At 37.7% G+C, this 14,029-nt stretch overlaps 2 protein-coding genes across 2 annotated transcripts; both read left to right on the forward strand.

Annotated features, from left to right (window-relative positions):
* The first annotated feature begins 367 nt into the window (after positions 1–367).
* Positions 368–9,969, forward strand: LOC111339918 (tyrosine-protein kinase receptor Tie-1). Its single transcript, XM_088727765.1, has 13 exons — positions 368–502; positions 2,324–2,662; positions 5,147–5,401; positions 5,632–5,898; positions 6,639–6,932; positions 7,063–7,392; positions 7,607–7,720; positions 7,826–7,844; positions 8,173–8,200; positions 8,379–8,682; positions 9,074–9,184; positions 9,380–9,570; positions 9,847–9,969. The coding sequence occupies exons 1-12, from the start codon at positions 439–441 to the stop codon at positions 9,562–9,564; spliced, it is 2,310 nt and encodes a 769-aa protein (XP_088583891.1). The 5' UTR covers positions 368–438; the 3' UTR covers positions 9,565–9,570; positions 9,847–9,969.
* LOC111339920 (tyrosine-protein kinase receptor Tie-1-like) lies at positions 9,853–13,996 on the forward strand. The gene is made up of 6 exons (XM_088727673.1): positions 9,853–9,969; positions 10,141–10,211; positions 10,446–10,486; positions 10,758–10,854; positions 11,039–11,138; positions 11,332–13,996. The coding sequence occupies exons 1-6, from the start codon at positions 9,922–9,924 to the stop codon at positions 11,395–11,397; spliced, it is 423 nt and encodes a 140-aa protein (XP_088583799.1). The 5' UTR covers positions 9,853–9,921; the 3' UTR covers positions 11,398–13,996.
* The last annotated feature ends 33 nt before the right edge of the window (positions 13,997–14,029 follow it).

Here is a 14,029-nt window from a genome sequence, read left to right on the forward strand (position 1 = left end):
AGTGAAGCCCTTTGCGATTAATAATCTTAATTTCTGGACCTTACGACAAATAGTCGTTGAATTTTTCATTCCTGAAATTAAAAAACACTCCGGAAATTAATAAACACCTGTTCTATTCATCCGTTAACAACGCCTTGAAAAATAACATTTTTTTTCTTCTCCCTTTAATAATTTTAAATGGATTGAGATCAGCGTTTTCTCTCAGTCATGAAGAAAGGGGTTACATTGACATATATCATGGAAGCTAGGTGGGTTGAGTGTGATCGAGAAGTTGATTATAACTGGTACTCGCGTGACTGCATAACGCCAACAGTAACATTTAAATAGAGGGTCACAATGCCTTATATAAAGTTTCATGACACAAAATTGTAAGTGTCGAGTGAAATCGGCCTTTCGGTTTCGAAGTCTTGGTGCAAAGCAGTAGACTTACTGGCAATCATGTGTAAGGTCCAATTAATCCTTCGATTTTTTCTGGCCGCTGTTGTTATCATTCCTACAGTAGGTAAGACTCGTTTACATGAATTTGTGTGCGATTTGCGTTCAGGATAACAACGGAGAGATGGCGGAAATCGACTCTTGGAATAAGCATTATACCTTCACGACGCTGAGGGGGGATAAACAACCGTTTGAAAATGTCTTTTGTCATAGTAAATCCTCTTCTAGTCGAAAATAAGTTAAGCGAGGAATGATTCGAGGAACCCAGACAAAACTGGTGCAATATGCTTTGGTGATCGACTCGATCACTCTATAAAAGCGAGGTCGCTATTTCGACTGAAACTCCATCTAGCTAACTGAATCAAACAAGGCTTTAACAATCGGAATGTAGACTGAATCAAAGGGCAAAACTTTGAAAAAAGTTTGACACTGGAACTTTTAAGCAAAGGAAACTTTTAAAAATCAAGTGATCCGTATACCTCTCTACAATAACCACGGCAGAAAGGCATGCAACCGTGTTATCATCATATCCACAGTCTCAAACGCTATTATCCGCTGCATAATTTGCTATCTCCTACTTATGGATACTCCGAAATTTGCGGAAAACAGGAAGTTAAGGACTGAACTGTCAGAAATTCATTCATGTTTTAAACTGTGTTTTGATTTTAGCGATCAGACAGGGCTCGATATTTTAGAGAAATATAGTTGGTGTTGCCACACAAACCGCAAGTGATCCCGCGATAACATTGAATAATGAATGAACTATATTGCTTACCTGAAAGATTTAATAGTCAAGAAATCCTCTTCATCAAAGAGAATAATTCATCACGAAAGGTTTATGCAGCTATCATATACTTTTAGAGGACATAGAGAGGTAAAAATAGTTTGAAGTTTATCACCCCTTCTTAACGATCGTCACTGCATATGATCATTCTCTTGAAAAGATGTTATGATATATCAGTTATTGCGGTCGTAAGAAAAGCTACAACTTAGGACGCACAGGGACAGGAAAGTTGTATCAAGGGGACTGATGTGAATAATAATTAGTTCGGCAGTGACTCTATATTGTGAAGAAAAAAATTTAAGACTATCCTTTCATATTAGGTAGATACATGTATATGTGAAATCCTCTTGGAAGAATTGAATACGTTTAACTCAGCGGATTGCGACAACCATAATAGATGACAGCATAATGCTCATTTAACCTTTTAAAAAGCGTATGGGTTTATCTTTTTATGCGACGATTTGTCAAATTTTTTCCGTGTTAAACTCATTATAAACAAAGATACGGCGGAGTTTTCTATAACTATACTAATCTTTTGATCCTAGTACTTTCACTGTAAGACCGTTACTGTTTTTGTCTGTCATCAGCTGGAGTAGCCGAGCTTACAATACAAATAAAAGATGTGAACACTATGTGTCAATGAAGAAGAATAAGTTAGATCCGAGAGAGGTCGTGCTAACTTAAAAATTACATTAATTTTTGGCCATTTTGGACTAAAAAATGTGCGGCATTTTCCTCCGTTTTCAATGAAAGTGAAGGTAAATTTATGGTTAGGATCTGATTATGATAATAACGATGACAAGAAAGACTGACAAATTCAACAAAATGATAATGACGTCTCTTTTAATCACCAGACCCTCTTTATCACCCGATTAATATTTACATGGGAACGCTTTATATTGCCACGAGACAGATTCTACAACCAAAAGTATATTACTTAACATTTTCCCCCACATTTGAGTTCAAAATTCGCTATTGAGAATGATTCCCCACTTCGATTTCAGCAACTGGGTGATCTTTGTAATTAGCTATGCAGGGCAGTATCTTATTTTCCCTTACTAGACCAATTGCAGCCTTAATCTTTTCTATCTTTTTTACAACTAGAAGCACTTCTCAATTTTATAACGAGGCCATCTAATCCAACCTACGTTGCTAATGGAAGCACTGTCAAACTGGTGTGGGACTACAGTGACCCAAACAATGAGCTTCAAGGCATTGTCTTTAGTGTTGTGGTTGGGATTCGATTTAAAGAAATGCTGCTCAAACAGCACGGTGTTGTCAAGAATCATTCTAGTTTATCTGCTGCTTATCAAGGAAGAGTCAGGATTGAAGGAAAAGCTACGCTGGTTATCGAGAGGATAACTCCAAAAGACAACACTTTCTTCAAATGTGCGATATTTGGTGACAGTTACCAGCAAAGTGTCGTTCAGCTTATTGTGGCAGGTTGGTATACAACGGATTTATTACAGTAACTATAGTAAGTCTCGCGCGCCTATTATTCAAGAATCAATACTGAAAAGGTCATAAATGAAAGTAACGACTTAATGCGTAACGCGACGCGATGCAATCCTCGCCATAACTGGGAAGGAATTTCTTGCTTAAAAACAATTGCAAATTTCTGACAAATCGACAATGACGAATTCTTGAATTTTAGATTCGGCATACTTGACGAAATTTTTGAAGAAAAACTTGTCGAGGTGAAAGAAAAAGCGTAGGAAAAATCCTCAGGAAAATAGAATCGTTCACAACTTTCGAAGAAGACAACAAAAACAAACAATTTACGATGCCGAAGCAGAGGTACTCTGCTGGTGGAGTTCCTTTCTTTTGTTTGCAGGAGACTCTGTTCGCAAGGGAAAGCAAGGGACTCAAAGCTTAAAGTAAGCGGGAAGAAACAAAAATAGGTTTTTAGAACACACCAGTGCATAAATAGTTGCTTTGATAGAAATTTGGGATAAGAAGGGCAAAGAGTAGTTCAAGATTCCCAAGATGTAGTTTAGAGCAGGGTGAAAATAATTGACAGCAGTTATGAATTGATTTATCTAATTTCAGTTACACGCGACTAACCCATAGGCCACTCTTTGTACGAAAGTTCATTACAGACAAATGATCAACCTGGAACTTTTAAATGGGCACGGGCAAGATGTTTATGTTGTCCTTTCATTCATGACTTAGAGAAAATCTCATTTCACTAGAACCTCTGCTAATGTCATCTATGCATAACTTGTACTTATGACAGAAAGTTTTTAAATCAGCGAAACAGTACGATAGACTAACACCTTCGAGTCGTAGAAAGTAATGGCAAAGACGCTAGACACTTTAATCTCCGAATCATTCCGAGCAAAACATGTCAATCTGCGGCCTTTCTCTACGCATAAGCAGTACAAAAAGCCCCAAAATGCTATTAAAAAAAAAAAAAAATCTGCCGTACACTCATAATCCCCACGGTATGAATAATTTATTCTTGTGTTATTCGCGATGCCATGTTCCCACCAAGAGCATAGGTCCATTTTTTGCGTACCTACCACACGCAGCCCACAGTTGCTCTTCTCACTCTGACGAGGGTTTAACGCCCGCAAAATTAGCTTTAGAAATTCTTTATGGTCTCCAATTTAATCTATTGACTCGAGGGAAGAACGAAATGATTATTTCAAACGAAGCCCCTTACTCTTTCCTTTGTCAAGAGCTTAGATCATAAGCACATAGATAGAACCTGAAAAGTTAAATGTTGAGTCAAAATCTACAGCGGGCAACATTTCCTTTGACTTCTACGTAATTGACGGCATCTAAAAGGTAAGGAGTAATTAGTAACTTTTATCACGGCAGATTATGCGTCAATATTTTGTACATTTGCATATGAACAAGTGGACCAACCCGTCCTTTAATTATAAATTTACACTTTTCTGCATCACCAAAAGTTAGGGATTAATAATAGATAAGGAAAAAAGAAGTAAAGGACCACAAATTAGCATTAAAAAGTTTTAAACATTTTTAAGAGAAAGAAGGCAGCTGAATCTCAAACTAAAGATTTTGTTGTAAGGACGAGTCTTGCAGAACCTTGAAAGGCGCTTAGTAATCTCTGTTCAGTTGACGAAATGAACTGTTTCCGACTTCGATCAAATTGGCACTGCAGGGTTATTTTCACTTTTCTACATAATCAAAATTGAGAAATTCTGACAGAAACAAAGTGTCTGAATAGTTCCAGTATCTGACTTTCTCCCGTTCAGACTGCTCTAATGAGAGTTTAAAAATCTTTCAATCATTTACATCTTCCGTGGTAGCTTTTGTGAGACGGCTTTTCGAAGAAAAAAAAAAGCAAGACAAACAATTTTGTACAATGCGTGTCATGTTTATCTCAACAGTGAAGGAAACAGAGATTGGCAAATTGGAGAGGAACTATCACCGTTTACCTCACGATGCAGCCATTTCCGATGAAAAGGGAAAAAGGAATGATTAAATGCACGTCATCTCATGAGTGATTACACGGCTGTAATAGCCAGGATTCTCACTGCGTGGAGGAAATTACCATATCCACTGCTCTTTATTTTTTTCGAGGGTTAAAAAATGACGCTGTGTTTGTAAAATGTATATATTTGTTTAATTTGAATCGCAAATAATGTTGATTTTTTTTTTCTTTAATAAGTGATATGAATGCGGAAAGTGTGCCTGGCGCTCTGGGTTTAAATAAAAAATAACAGGAAAAAGTCTACAAAAATAATTCACCAGCAATAGATCTCAAAAGAAAGAAGGAGGAAGAAAGTACAGCCTCTTTTTATTTACAAAACCCATATTCATGCTAAAAAAGGTATACTAAAGATACAACCTACATTGGAAAGGCGTCAGCTGTAATGAAGACGCCCTTACAATACCCAGAGAGAGAATAGCAGTCCTGCGCAAAGCAGCTACACTTTATTTGTTTTTTCATTGCAGAGCCGCCAAAGATAAGTCTGTCTTCATTGCAAGGAAGTTACAAGGAGGGATCCTTTGTTAATGTCAGCTGTAGAGCATCCGGGATTCCAGCGCCTGATGTTACATGGATCAGAGAAGGAAAAGTAATAACTTCAGGAAAGGGAACAGCGCTTTTGAACTTCAACACTGTAACAAGAACAGATGACGGAGGGTATCTATGTAGAGCAAACAACACAGCTGATACTATTAACAACAAAACGATAATTCTGGTCTACTGTAAGTAATATCAGCCGTTTTTCTCTTTTAATTATTGTTATTTTTACAATTATTTTTGATATTAAAACAACATGGTAACAGAGAATGTGATCAAATGAATGTGCCGAATTTTAACTATTCGAGACCAAAATTTGCTCGTATGGATGAAATACTCATTAGCTGTAAGGACTGTCAATATTCCTAAGGTGTTACAGTTCTACATCTTAACTGATTTCGTGTTCACCTTGCAGACCCGCCAACAATACAAAATATAACCACGTCAGCTAGTAAGTTTGTGATTGGTCAGACGATAACGTTAAGGTGTCTGTCTGATGGTATTCCTACACCAACACTAACGTGGTACAAACCTAATGAAATAAAGATCAACAGAGTCAGAGCTATAGAAAACAAAGTACAAGTAACGTTCAGAGGTGATCAAGATTTTGGTGATTACAAGTGCATTGCTGCCAATGGACTGAGTCCCACTGACGACAGAATAGTAAAAATAACACAGATAAGTAAGATTTTCTTGTCGTTTTCCTGCTAAGCGTCGATCATGTCATCCTGGAAAACATTTCGCCAGGGAAAAAAAAAAGAAGACTTATGTCCTGGCTGAAAACTATAACTCCATATCTGCTCTGCTGTGAATGAGGAAACGAGGAAACACTAACCTTTCCTAATTAGAAAAATACTGTAACTGCTTTCAAATTGTGTTTAATCAGAGGTTTACTTGCAGTCTAACAAAAATGAATGTGAATGTTATAGCGACCGCTGACAGGGAAGAGTTGCGTGTGAGATCAGCACAGTATTGAACTTGCACTCAGATGTTTTTTCTCTTTTTTTTTTCGCAAAATTGAGTAATTTGGTAGATGCCTGAAAGTCTCAAAGAATCAGAGTTGTGGCTCTATTAACAATTCTACGGTTTTTTACATCAGAACACATGCAATGGCCACATCGCAACTCAAAAACAAACAATAAAGTGTAATGTATCTCAACGATGGGCATATTGTCATCGAAAAGACCAAATAGTTGGCAAAAAACGAAAGGCATTAACAAAAGCGTGGGGTCAGTCTGTTCCCAGTAACACCACGTATACTTTTTCAGCTTTGACCATTGATTTGCTTTTATCAAGTGAGCAGAATATTTTGAAATGTTACATTACTGAACGCAAGATATACGTTATCGATTGGTCATATTGTTAAATTTTGATGCGATCATAGAAAAATGGATAGTTCAGCCCTTTCTTCACTGTTTATAGCAAAACCAGGTGCACCATCCATAGTGTCATCAGAAGAAGGTATTCAAGCCAGTTCACTAACGCTACGATGGACACCACCTGCCGATGATGGAGGGAGTCCTATCACAGGATACCGAGTGATCATAGTAAAGGGTAACACTGAGATAAACAGAGTTAATATTTCTGATCCTGGTAGAACAAGCTACACTTTTGGGGGTCTGGAGAGAGATACAAACTACACAGTGAAAGTCTTTGTAAGGAGTGCTATTCTTGAAGGAGATCCTGTTGTAATCACGGTGACTACAAAGGTTGAAGGTAAGCAGTTGCTCTTAGAGAATAACAGAATATTCTGTTTCCTAGCGCTACTAAAAGACAATTTGAATTTCAAATATTCGATAAGCGAGCCTTTATTTAAATTATGTATTGCATATTGTGGTCAATCAAGGTCCCCCGGCGGCAGTGGGAATATATGACCTGCCCAGTGAAACAACAGATGATGAAATCACCTTGAAGTGGAAGGAGCCAGAAGATAATGGAAGAGAAATTACTCAGTACACTGTGTACCAAAGATTAGTGACTAACAGGAAAGTAGGAGAGTGGCGAGTTGTAAGGAAAATCGCGGAAGTCTCAATTAAAGAATTGATGGTCAAGATGGAGAAAGGCAAGGTGTATGAATTTACAATCACTGCCACAAATGGACTTGGTGAAAGCTTGGTTGACGCAACGAAGATCAAAAGAATAAAAGTTATAGATGTACAAAACAAAGACCGGAAAGGTAATATAAAATAGATTCAGAATTTTTTTTTTACTGAGTCAGCCTAATATGAATCTTGCTTCTAAAGCTAGTATTTGGACATTACCATACGGTATTTATTTCCAATCGGTAGTCAATGGAGAAAAAAAATTGTATCAACAACTTATTTTAACCCTTTTCTTCGCAATGCTTTGTAAGATTTGGCTTAAAGTGCCCCATTCTTATTTTTCCTCAGCTCAAGAAGAATGCAAGTGCTCATGTCATGACGTCATTTTTATTGCCATAATTGGAGTGCTCGTGTTAGTAATCCTTGTGTTATTTACTTACATTCTCTGGTTAAACCAGAAAGGTAAATTGTATTATTTTTCAGCTTTTTTTTTTAAATATCTGGTCTGATAACAAACATGATCCTTGGTGTCTAATTGATAACCTTCCAACGCATTTTGTTTCGTAGGCGCCGGAAGAACACGGAGGTAGGATTTCGTTTTATAATCACTTAGAATGGGCCTAGATAAACTAAAAAAGACAACCACAACAACAACAAAAATCATTTTATTACAAGGAGGCCTAGCTGTTCAATAATATATTTGAAAATATTTGTCGAAAAATGTGTGAAACATGTTGTCTTGGTTTTCAAGTGAGTTCATTTACAGACTAACCTTACCAAAAACAGAACCACAACGAAATGTGTCACTTTGACAACAACTATATTTATTATAAAGAAAATATGATGGAAAATACAACTTACAGCATTACAATGAACCATCTCCGTGAAATATTCCTATATTGTGTTTATTGCAGGGTGTATAAGGACGATGGTACCTATGAGGTAAGGCCTTCAACGCTGTGAAAAGAGCTTAATTGTAAAAACAATGATAGGATGAAATAACCTCAGCCAGTTTTAACAAATGAAGCCAAAAATTATCGTTTTTATCGTCTTAACCTCCAGACACGTGTGCACGTAACGGTCAATAGTACATTGACATCTCCCATATTTCTTTTTTCAGAATGATATGAAGCTAAACAACCTGGAATTAAGTTGTCTTGAGTCAAGTGACTTTGCCCAGCATCCCGCAGAGTACATGGACATAAAAGAAACAAGCTTGGATGATATTCAAACTCAAGCTGCTGGCAAAGTTGCTAATTACGCAGCACTTCATCCATCAACACGTTCCTGGGAAGTGTCAAGGGATCATGTGACAATAGAAAAAATCATCGGTAAAGGTGCTTTCGGCCAAGTTGCAAAGGGAATGGTTTTAAACCCTCGCGGAAGGCCTGGAAGAACAACGATAGCCATCAAAATGCTCAAAGGTAAAGCTTTACCCTTCTGCGAACAAGAGTTCAGAAAAGTTTTACTCGTCGTCCAGAGTTACGAGGAATATGTGCTGAGAGTAGATGACTGAATTGCGATGCAGTTCCGTTAAAGGAAACATTCCCTCTTTCCTCCATGTGAAATTTAATGATTCTAAACCTCGAACGCAACAGAACTTGACATGGTTTACAGGCCTTATTCTTTATATGAGTGCTTTTTCGTTCGTTTCTGCTACTCTATGCGTCGTAAACAAGTACTACTGAAACTCTCCTTGATTTCTCCAAGTTTCAAATGATTTTGAAATAGCAAGGTGACTTCCATTTTTGTCACCTTTAACTTTTTACTAAGCAATTCACATAGGCACAGATGACTGTTGAAATATTTCTTTAGATGAAGCCTCAGAATTGGACACGAGAGACTTGTTCAATGAACTTGAAACGATGAAGCAGCTTGAGCCGCATCCACACGTCATAAAACTTCTGGGATGTGTTACAGAAACTGGTGAGTTGTTTCCTTTAACTGTTCAGTGTATTATGTATATTTAACAACGCAAACAAGGTAAACTAGATGGAAACATATCTTGTTACCTCTAGCTTGGTAGTTTTTGTAGAACTCCTTTCTCAAAAAAATCGCTTTCTTTCTTTATTCCTGTTTTCAAATCTTTTTTATTTAGCTATTTTTTATTGTTTTTTTCAGAGCCTCTGTTGGTATTAATCGAATATGTTCCTTTTGGAGATTTGTTGGGTTACCTAAGAAAGAGCCGTGGATTAAATGATACTTACTTCAAAGACCCGGATATCAAACCACAATCAAATCTGACGTCACAGCAGCTGATGAAGTTTGCTTGGCAAGTTGCTGATGGAATGAGTTACTTGTCCTAAAAATCTGTGAGTTTTTATTACAAAAACGTAAGAGCAGTTAGTCCAATCCTAGTATTCAATCGCAGATTTCTTATTTTGCGATGCGATACCCAGGGCTTTTATTTAGGCGGCTGCTGATAGTTCAATCATAAGGTGGCCATGTCTGCAAAAGAGGGCTTACGGTGGTGTTACACTGCTGATAACCGGCTTATGAAAGCTACTGAATAGTTTTGTTTTATGATTAAGAATGGAAGTATTGAAGTTGTTAATCATCTCTGATTGATTATTATTCCCTGTGGTTAGATCATCCACCGAGACCTCGCAGCCCGTAACGTGTTGGTTGGGGAAAACGAAACATGTAAAGTAACAGATTTTGGAATGGCCAGAGATGTGCAACAGGAAATTGTTTATGAAAGAAAGACAAAGGTAATTCGAAATATGAGTTTAACTTCATTATATCGACTAAAGCTATAATTTGTCATTTCAATTTAACTCCCTACGAAACTCATAATCTTTTGTTCATAGAATCTTAAAGCTTCATTTTTTACGTTATGTTATCAAATGAAAATGCTCATGAAGTAACTATGAATTCCTAAGGGTCGTCTTCCAGTAAAGTGGACAGCTTACGAGGCTTTATTGTATAGCACATATACCACCAAAAGTGATGTGTAAGTACAGCCGTTGATTACTTGGTATGATATATCGCTACGCATTCGCTTTGATGGTGAAAGATAAATCCAGCGAACTAGTCTGCACACGTACACATACCGTCCACGCACGTGTTCCCATAACATCAAGCTCAAGTTTTAGGAGTCGTTAGTTGACCTTCCAGCGTTTGTCACATTATCAGTTTTTAAAATCTCCCCTTACTTGGATTTCATATTAATCCTATTACCTTCCAGATGGAGCTATGGAGTTCTTCTTTATGAGATTTTCACAATAGGTAAAAACTATAATTAATTCATAATATGTAATGAAAAACAAAGAAGTATATCAAAGAAATGTTAATGATTACTTATCTTGAAGATCATTGTCAAATTCTAAGACAAAACTGGTTAAAGCGAAGTAATCAAGCCACAGGAAAAAAAAAAAATTAAAAAAAGAATTTAATTTAAATTTGTTATTAACAATTTTACACATCCAAACAGAATTCATTTGTTATCTGCTTTCCTTTCCTTCAACAAGAAACAAAATAATATTTACATCATTTCCAGGTGGTTCACCGTATCCACGGATGGATGGCAAAAAAATTGCGAAACTATTACAGCAGGACTACAGAATGCCTAAATCACAACATGTAGATGATGAGTTGTAAGTTTTCCATACTGTTCCTTATCTTTTTACTTTGGTTTGTCGTTAGTGCTATTCAGAGAATTATTTCGCCTATTGACTGTGAGTTAAAGTCACCTTAACTAGTATCCAAGTTAAACGATTCTTGAAGACCAAAACACATTTTTCTTTGTTTGTTGAACATAGTCCTATTTTCAAATACCAGGTACCAGATCATGATGAGATGCTGGCAAAATGACCCGGATGTTCGACCAACATTCACTGAGTTAAGAAACCAGCTTAAGGACATGGAAACCAAACACAAGGTAAGATTCATGGTTGACATTAAGACCACTGTTTCTATTAATGTCACAAGACAATCTCTTTTTATCGACTGAGTTGATCGTGTAAATTAGCCACCGTAAAGAGTTTCCAAAGCTGACGTTTTGAGCGTCTGCCTGAATAATATTTATGCGTACAAACTCAATTTTGATAATCTCATTTTTTTTTTCTCTACAGAGACTGATCAACATGAAAATGTACGACAAGCAGTTGTACGCAAACTTTGAGGATTTAAACGTATAGTCATCGATTTCTCGTATTTGTCTAACTCAGGATTTGCAGTAAACGTGTAGTTTTTTACTCGTAGTTGGCTAGAAATATAACTTGTTTAAAAGAAGCTGAAATTCAAAAGGGTCACATATAGGGATCCATTAGGGTAAATTACAGTGTAAGATGTACCAGCCTATTCTAAATCCTTCTAACTCCTTCTCCTCTGGTGATAACGAAGTCATTCACAGGCGGCCCAAACTCAGTGTGAGAGGTTAATCATTAAGGTCGGCACACACGAGGGGACTAGTCCCTGCGACTAGTCCCAGCGACCAGTTTCATGCGACTAGTCCCTTCGTGTGAACTACACATTTCTGTGGTCGCAGGGACCAAAATTTGGTCCCTGCGACTGGTCGCACGAATTCAAACTTGTTTGAATTCGTGCGACCAGTCACAGGGACTTGTCGCATGAAACAAATGTTTGTCCCCTCGTGTGAACTGTTTGTGCGACCAGTCCCTGCGACTAAACGGTAAATAAGCCAATCACGGGTCAGTATGATGCGTGACTTCCGGTATTTGTAAACATTGCAGTCTCTGTGAATTTTCCCTGAATTCTAGATTTCTACAACTGAAGAATAAAAAACTATTTCTAGTTTTGTAAACATATACAGATGTCTTGGAGCCGTTTTGATGCAATTTTTACCCTATTTGACTCTGTGTCTGTTAAAAATAAATAAATAAAAAAACGGTACGTAAAAACATGAATAATTCGACTGAATAAGTGTAGTTCATTTGCGTTGATGTTTAATAGTGCTACAATGAAAAGTTGCCAAATTTTCATTGTTTTCGTGTAACGCCCCAGGCTAAGAAACATCTTTTGCCTCTTAATTTTCCTATGTTCTTGTGCAATTGAGTGCCCTCGTGTGAACACCTTAAGGGACTAGTCCCTGCTACCGGTCCCCTCGTGTAAACCCTTCAAAGACTTGTCGCCGGGACTAGTCGCACGGACTAGTCGCAGGGACTAGTCCCCTCGTGTGTGCTGACCTTTAATACATTTGGTTTTATATTGCGTAATTTGAAACGGCCGTGAATAGAAAGGATTTCTATAGAATTCCAGGTAAACGGTTCAAGTAATCACTAGAATTATCAATACAGCTTACCGTTTCTACTTTGCTTGTTATTACTTTCTGTTTGGTTATTTTCCCGATCCATTGCGATTTAAGCGATTTCCTTTAACCCCGAGTTTTCAACTGTAAGAGAAAGGACAAGGCTGCACACTCCACTTTGGAATGCCCGATGCCAGATGCGAAAAATCCTCAGCTTAAAATGGCTTAGCAGCCATAAATCCAACGCCGAATCCAAGCCAATACGTCAATTGTCATCGACAGTTTTAGTTCGAACTCCGGCTCTCCTCTGGTAGATTCCACAAGAGGCCTTTGTCTATTAAAATCGCCCAAAAAAATTAGGGCGGCAATGTTTACGTATATTCAAAACAACGTCGTACGCCTTCAAGCTGATCTCGATATCTGAGCTAAAGACAAATGTTTTCCCCAAAAAAGCGTGCTTTTGATGATTACAATTATACCAAAACAATATTGCAATCATATCGTGGAAGGCTTTCCTCTGAGTGTCACGTTAGCCGCGATTGCCGCGCTAATTTGATTGGGCGATTTAGACTGTGTGGTACCCTTGTGAGGCTTCGTTTGTAGAGGAGGCAGGGTTACCAAGCGGGTTTTCAACGGTCGTGTGTCACAGTGAAAAGGTACTTGCATCTTCAGCGTCCTTTTGGCTTGGATTTTGGAAATGAAAGTGCCGCTTGACGTCGGTTGCAATGGCCAGACTGCTCGGCGAAAGAGATGAAATGAAACAAGGACGTATTGGCTTGGATTCGGCGTTGGATTAGTGGCTGCTTGGCCATTTTAAACTGAGGATTTTTCGCCTCTCGCATTGGGAAGCTCTCCAACTTCCCCATAAAACTACACACTCGATTCTGGGTTGATAAGATTGTATAGAAACGTGGTCGGGAGCCATTGCTCCTTGCGTGGGTTATTTTTCTATTCCGACTAGGCTGGTTACCTACCTACACGGGTCGCCCACCTGCATGTTAATAGGTTTATAGTATGCTGCATCCTAAAACCACTGCCACAGGGGCACAATCTGGGTCCATATTATTACTTAAATATATTGAACCAGAAGAATTTTTCTTTTTTTAACGAATATCACGGCTAATTGAAGTGAAAGGACTCTAGCTTAATCTGAAGCTTGAAGTATTTAGGAAGCGGGAGTTTTAATATTAAATATTTCAACAAATTTACAGATAGAATATCTGATCGGTTGTTCTTATAGTCAGATCGGGCGGTAGAGGGAATTTTTGGAGAATACGGTTGTCGGCAGTAGTGTCTGATGCTTCAACAACTTGAGCGGAAATTGTGATCCCAAGGGTTAAATAACTTGAATGAATCGCCTACAGTCTTTCAAATGGTTTCAATGAATCAGATTGGGCCATAGAATCTCTTTAGCAAGAATGGTGACTTTTTTATCTTTGAAATAGACATTGGTAGAGAATATTTAAGGAAAGTTTAAAGAATAGTCGAGAACGATTTTTCCTTACAAATCACCCGAAGTCTTCTCTTTTTTTGGACAAAACGGAAAGCTACGGATCTCTCAT

Source organism: Stylophora pistillata, chromosome 7, assembly GCF_964205215.1.
Source record: "Stylophora pistillata chromosome 7, jaStyPist1.2, whole genome shotgun sequence".
In the NCBI taxonomy this organism is placed as follows: domain Eukaryota; kingdom Metazoa; phylum Cnidaria; class Anthozoa; order Scleractinia; family Pocilloporidae; genus Stylophora; species Stylophora pistillata.

Excerpts from the sequence above, each read along its gene's own strand:
- LOC111339920 (XM_088727673.1), top strand. The coding sequence starts at position 9,922 with ATGGCCAGAGATGTGCAACAGGAAATTGTTTATGAAAGAAAGACAAAG. Across the intron at positions 10,212-10,445 it reads TATACCACCAAAAGTGATGT|ATGGAGCTATGGAGTTCTTC; the intron begins GTAAGTACAGCC and ends ATTACCTTCCAG. Across the intron at positions 10,855-11,038 it reads CAACATGTAGATGATGAGTT|GTACCAGATCATGATGAGAT; the intron begins GTAAGTTTTCCA and ends TTCAAATACCAG.
- LOC111339918 (XM_088727765.1), top strand. The coding sequence starts at position 439 with ATGTGTAAGGTCCAATTAATCCTTCGATTTTTTCTGGCCGCTGTTGTT. Across the intron at positions 6,933-7,062 it reads GGTGACTACAAAGGTTGAAG|GTCCCCCGGCGGCAGTGGGA; the intron begins GTAAGCAGTTGC and ends TGGTCAATCAAG. Across the intron at positions 9,185-9,379 it reads GGGATGTGTTACAGAAACTG|AGCCTCTGTTGGTATTAATC; the intron begins GTGAGTTGTTTC and ends TGTTTTTTTCAG.